This window comes from Balaenoptera musculus, chromosome 13, assembly GCF_009873245.2.
Source record: "Balaenoptera musculus isolate JJ_BM4_2016_0621 chromosome 13, mBalMus1.pri.v3, whole genome shotgun sequence".
Taxonomy (NCBI): Eukaryota; Metazoa; Chordata; class Mammalia; order Artiodactyla; family Balaenopteridae; genus Balaenoptera; species Balaenoptera musculus.
The window spans coordinates 58,546,596-58,552,595 of NC_045797.1; the positions used below are offsets into that span (position 1 = coordinate 58,546,596).

Below are 6,000 nucleotides of genomic sequence, written 5' to 3' on the forward strand. Positions count from 1 at the left end.
TCAGGGGTTTTATTTAAGATTATGTTCCATTATAGGTTATTATAAGATATTGGGTATAATTCCCTGTGCTATATAGCAAATCCTTTTTGCTTATCTATTTTATGTACAGTAGTTTGTATCTGTTAATCCCATACTCCTAACTTTTCTCTCCCCCTTCCCTCTCCCTTTTGGTAAGCATAAGTTTATTTTCTGTGTTTGTGAGTCTGTTTCTGTTTTGTAAGTAGATTCATTTGTATTATTTTTTAGATTCTACATATAAGTGATGTCATATGATATTTGTCTTTGTCTGATTTATTTCACTAAGCATAATATTCTCTAGGCCCATCCACATTGCTGGAAATGGCAATGTTACATTCTTTTTTATGGCTGAGTAATATTCCACTGTATGTATATACCACATCTTCTGTTGATGGGCACCTGGGTTGCTTCTGTGTCTTGGCTATTGTAAATAGTGCTTCTATGAACATTGAAGTGCATGTGTCTTTTCAAATTAGTGTTTTTGTTTTTTGATGTGAAGTGTCCATAATTATTTCAGTCTCCTACTTTCATAGTTCTAAAACCTTAGCACTGTGAACAGGATTTCAACTCTTAAATACTTACTGCTGGCCACTAGAAACCTGATGGACCCAAAATGTCTGGCTGTCATCTTAGTAGACAATTGGCACAAAGATGACAGCCCTAAATCTTTTGGGACCCAAAAGAAACATTTACCCCCTTAAAGACCTTGCTGCCTAAAACTTCCATGTCATCAGTGATTTCTGGTTGTTTTAAGTGCTAAGTGTATTCATCTTATGATTTTTGTAAATGAATTTAGAATCATTACTATAGTAAAGGTTTTTTTTTTTAATCAGGCAATCATAATATATGAAACCAGAGTAACAGAGCTTGATTTTTAACATTGTTAGTGAGTAGAAAGGTCTTTAAATTTTGAAAGATGCCTGAGTTAAAAAAAGCAAAGAAAAAACTCAGCAAAATTCCATAATAATAAGAGTTTTGCCCATAACCATAAGAATGGATATAGCCGATGTACAAGATGCTGTCTTTACGTTAAAAGGTATTACACATCTGTTCAGCTGCTGCTAATTTTTTCTAATTTTCCTAGTTCTACTAGGCATTTTGGCCCATATACCAATGAAGAATATATTGAAAGGTAAGAACAGTTGACCCTTAAACAACAAGGGAATTAGGGACACCAGCAGTTGAAAATCCGAGTATAACTTTATAGTTGGCCTTCCTGTGACTCTGCGTCTTTGGATTCAACCAACAGCAGATCACATGATATTGTAGTATGTATTTATTGAAAAAAGTCAGCATGTAAGCGGACTCAAACAGTTTAAACCCATGTTGTTCCAGGGTCAACTGTATATGTAAAACACTATGTTAATTGCTATGGAGGAACATAAGTAGTAACATAATCATTGCTCTGAAGAAACTTATAGTATACCTGAAAAAGTAAGAATAAAATATTTAGGTTATAATTAAAAACATGGCAAAAAGATATACCCAATTTGTCATTATCAGTAACCATAACAGAAGTACTACAAGATTACCCCTGAATTAGGTAACAATTGAATAAAGTCTATAAATAAAGTTAAATTTATTCTGGAAAAGAAACATCAACTTTGTTAATTTTAAATCTGTTAAACTATTACTATAAAATTTATGTTGTATGGTCACTTTTCTTACCTATTATATATGATGCAGTTTCTAGGGAAAACTCACTTCATAATTGCACAATTACAGGACATTTTCTAGAGTATCAAAACTAACCTGCTTCAACTGTACTTCAGTAAAATTAAAAAAGAAAAAAAAACTAACCTGCTGATACTCATTTCCAACCTTGCTATACAAAAGTCATGTTTATTCACTTTGAGTCCCCTTTTTATTAGTCAGAATACTGCTTGTTCAGTTAGTGTTCTGACCCTACTTGCTTTTCTTTTTAAGAAATAAGAATTATCGAGGGTTTAGTCCCTTTTACTTCTGTAAATTATCTACCACATTAAAAGGTGTCTCCTAACACCTTTTAACACTCCTAACACCTAACACTCATGTGCCATATTTTCTCATTTTTTTGATGAGAAAAAAAAATTCCACTATTCTCTTTTTTCTTGCTTAAAAAATATTGTTAAAGTATTTTTTCTTTTGTAGCCAACTGTAGCAATTCTTTTGACTTCCTGCTGTTTTCTCATCAGGTATAGATAGACTTTGTAATCTCCAGATGGCTTTTAAAAAAAAACAATAATAAGATTTTCTTGGCCATGTATTTTCCTTTGCCAGTGTTCCACACCACATCCTCTGTTCTTTTTCAGCTCTTGCTGGGACCATGTCTTCTTAGAGGCTCTATCCGAGTTCAGAAGTACTCCTCTATTCATTAAAACACTGAAGTTAGGACTTTCTGACCCCAAAAGATATTTTAATTGGGCTTAGGTTGACCATCTTAAATTTTTTGCTGAGTGTTCAATTTGAATCTATACTGGGCTATTGCATGTTTTCATCCATGTTGTTACTGCTTTGACTTTGTGTAGTTAAACACTGTCTATTCATTAATAAGTTGATGCCTGATTTATGCAACTAAATTTTTTATGTCTATCCTGGCATGTTCAAATGTATTCATATTTAGCTTATAAAGAATGGCCATGTTTTACCATCATCTTATAGGGTTATTTTGAGTGCTTTTCCAAGCATAACTTTGGTAGCATTTTTCTATTACAGAATAGCTTCCAAGTCCCTTTGGAAAGCATTTTAGATCAGTCTTTCTTAGACTACCCTAAAGATATGTAAATGACTACTAACTTTGCCCAAGTTTCCCTTTTCTTCCTTTCCTTTTTATTTATTCTCATTTTTCTTGTCTGATTTGCTGTCTGAATTCCTGCCATATAATAAGTGCTTGGTAAATAATAGTTGAATTAAATGAGATTAACTACTTATTAGAAGGACTTAGTGCAATCCTTTTCCTTGATGACATGCCTAGCACATTGGTGTTTTTTTTTTTTTTTCCCTATGGAAGCTAAAACATAACTTGATTTACGGAGAAGGAATTAATAAAGAATGAAACCCTTTCAATTTTAGCTTTCCTGGTAGGGCTTAACACATGCCACATTTAATCATCAGACCTGGATCTGTCAGCAACTTCTCCCCATCCTGAATGTTATTCTGTATGTGAACTTACACTCCATTTTCTATTAAAATATTTCATTAGTTATTTCAGATTCTTCTCCTACCTTCCTAAATGTATCAGTTGATTTTTTAAAATTATTATCATCAACCTGGTAATTGTCATGTAGCAGATGAGCTAGCTATTCTTAGGACATATCTATATTTATATAACACAAGCCATGGCCACTCTGCACAAATTACGCTTTTGAAAGCTGTCATTTGATTAAAGGCTTAAGAGATTATATTGGCTAAAGAGGTTGCTGGTCCGGTAGAAGGGCCCAGTTATGCGTAGCTGAAGAAAATGAAGTTGAATTCAGAAAGGTATTCATTGAGATTAGTACTTTTCTTTACTAAATACCAAAGCTTAAAGTCTCCTATGTAAAGTCATGACCACTTAAATAGTGCAGCATAATAACTGTGTGGCAGTCTTATGATAATAGCAATTTCATCCTATTAACATATATCATTACAAATTAAAGAGAACAGGTGTCATTTTTCATTAGAATTTTTTGTGATACCAGTGTGACAGTTCACTAATCTTTTTTGTTTATGATGTGTTATCTCTTCTGTCACTGGTAAGAACATATATTATTATGCATGGAAGAACACAATTATTGAAGAAGACAAAATCTGAGCCTTGTCTAAACCAGGCTTTTGGCTTTTAACTTTTCACTTAAATGTGATGTATTGCTTAGAAGTCTCATATTTCTAGGCTTAGTATTTGTGTGATCTATAATTATCTGTGTGTATCTTAACGAGGCTGAAGTGTTAGTTATCTGTTTACAGTAAAATAAACAAATGGCATTTGAACACGCATTTATTTAGGGCCTGATTAGTGTGTGCCAGGTACAATGCTAGACCCTAGGCTGTAGGGAAAAAAGATGGATTTAACAATTTTCCTTTGTTTGAAGAGCTTATAGCCTGGTTACTATTTTTATAAACTTGTAAATAAGTTAATTAAAAGTCAGTGTAAATGCTAGAGGAGAGTCGCGAAGAAGGTTACACCGATCTTCCTGGACAGTCTTGGAAGGCTGCTCCAAGAAGGTAACTTTTGCATTAAGTCCTCATTGTGTATCTGGCAGTATCTTGTAAAATTAGATAGCGCTTTAAGTACACTGTATTCTAATGAAAATAAAATTCATTTAAAATGTTAAATATTCCCCCTTAATCATTAAAACAGTGCTTGAAATACAGTGGGAGAAAAGGAAACTGTACTTTCCGTGGTTGTTGGAAAGCATATTTTTCCTCAAGAAGTCATTTGAGTCGAGCACATAGATTTTGTTCCTTTAAATTTCAGTTCTTAACTCTACAGCCTGCAGCGTTCAGTGGAAATGTTTAAATAGTTGAAGAACTGCCTTAATAATATTCGTTTGAAGTTTTGCTACTTAACTCTTTAAAAAAATATTAAAAGTCCTTAAATTTAGTTTATAATCTTGTGCAATTTCACATGTATAATTTACTTTAAAAGACCACCTTCTTTTTAACCTTTAAAAAATTATTACCTGCATGAAGCAGTAGTAGAAATATGTGATGTGTATATATACATAATTATTGCAGATCTTATATACAAAGTCAAACCAAGATTTTTGTTGCTTGTTCTCTTCTGTAATCATTTTTGCTTCATTATAGCTTGAGCATAAATACCTTATTTCAGCTTTTTTCATTCGAAAAACTGATTTTTACAAATGTTAATTACAGTAGCAATAACCATAAATGAAACTTGCATATAGTGTTCAAACAAGTTCCCAGGAAAATTTTGGTAACTTAAATAATAAAATATATAAATTAGGACTACAAACTTCTGAAATCTTTTATTGTTGGAAGTCCTACCTTGCTTTCTTTTTAAGAACATATAGCAATACAGATTTATTTGAAGTCTGGGGTTTCTCTTTTAAAAACAATATGCGTTAGTGTATCATGATTAGTGATACACTACTATTTTGCTGAATATTTCATTCTGTACTATTAGGATCTACAACTAGAATATGGACAAGGACACCAAAGTAGTTACTTTTTAGGTGCAAACAAGTAAGTAAAATTCTTTTAAATTAAATTTAAATTTAAGAATAATTAAATTGCCTTAAAATATGTTATACATTAATTGTATTTTAAATATTTACAGTAGTAAATTGTACTAGTCTGGTAGATATATTTTATAATATGCTTTTAACTTTTCTTTATTACTACCTTGCTAATCATCTACTCAATAATTGTCATAATGGGGAGAGTCACCTTAAATTTTTTATATCAAGCTACTTTGTAGACCTTACCTGTTAGAGAAAGTAAGTACATTCCAACTAAAGATAAATATATGTTTCAGCAATTTATTTCTTTTATTTGCAAAGTTGACCTGTTTATTCCTTACAAAACTTGCTTTGGTACATCTCCCAGATGTGTTGGTCTATGAAAACAGATGGAAATATTCACACTATTTAAAAATCTTTGTCTTAACTTTTTAGCTGTTAAGAGTCTTTTAAAAAGTAGATAGCCGTTAAAATATGTCTAAAGTTTTAAAAGTTATTTATTTTATGCAAGAAATAAATCCAACGGTTGTTTAAGGTCTGCAGTATACCAGGCACTGTCTAGGTGGTGCAGCACGGTGGTGAAAAGGCAGCTTACAAGGTGTAACAATTTAGATGTTCTTAGGCCTGAATTAGCAAGGTATGGGGACAGGACTCTGCTCTTCCCCGTAGAGTCTCATTTCCTGAGTTCATGGATAAACTATCATTATAAAAGCTAATTTATAGGGAAATATTTAAATTGCCAAAATCTCCCAGCTATGTAGATATTATTTCAAATCAGATACTACTTAAATTTCCAAATATTAATTTCAGTGACATTAGA

General features: G+C 31.9%; 1 protein-coding gene across 3 annotated transcripts in view; it reads left to right on the forward strand.

Moving 5' to 3' along the window:
* The window catches only part of MAP4K3 (mitogen-activated protein kinase kinase kinase kinase 3), a 198,008-nt gene that overhangs the window by 151,030 nt on the left and 40,978 nt on the right, over positions 1–6,000 (forward strand). For all 3 annotated transcript variants that reach the window (XM_036872293.1, XM_036872294.1, XM_036872295.1), the window contains one exon: positions 5,126–5,184. In XM_036872293.1, coding sequence (XP_036728188.1) covers positions 5,126–5,184 — 59 coding nt within the window. The remainder of the gene's footprint in view (positions 1–5,125; positions 5,185–6,000) is intronic.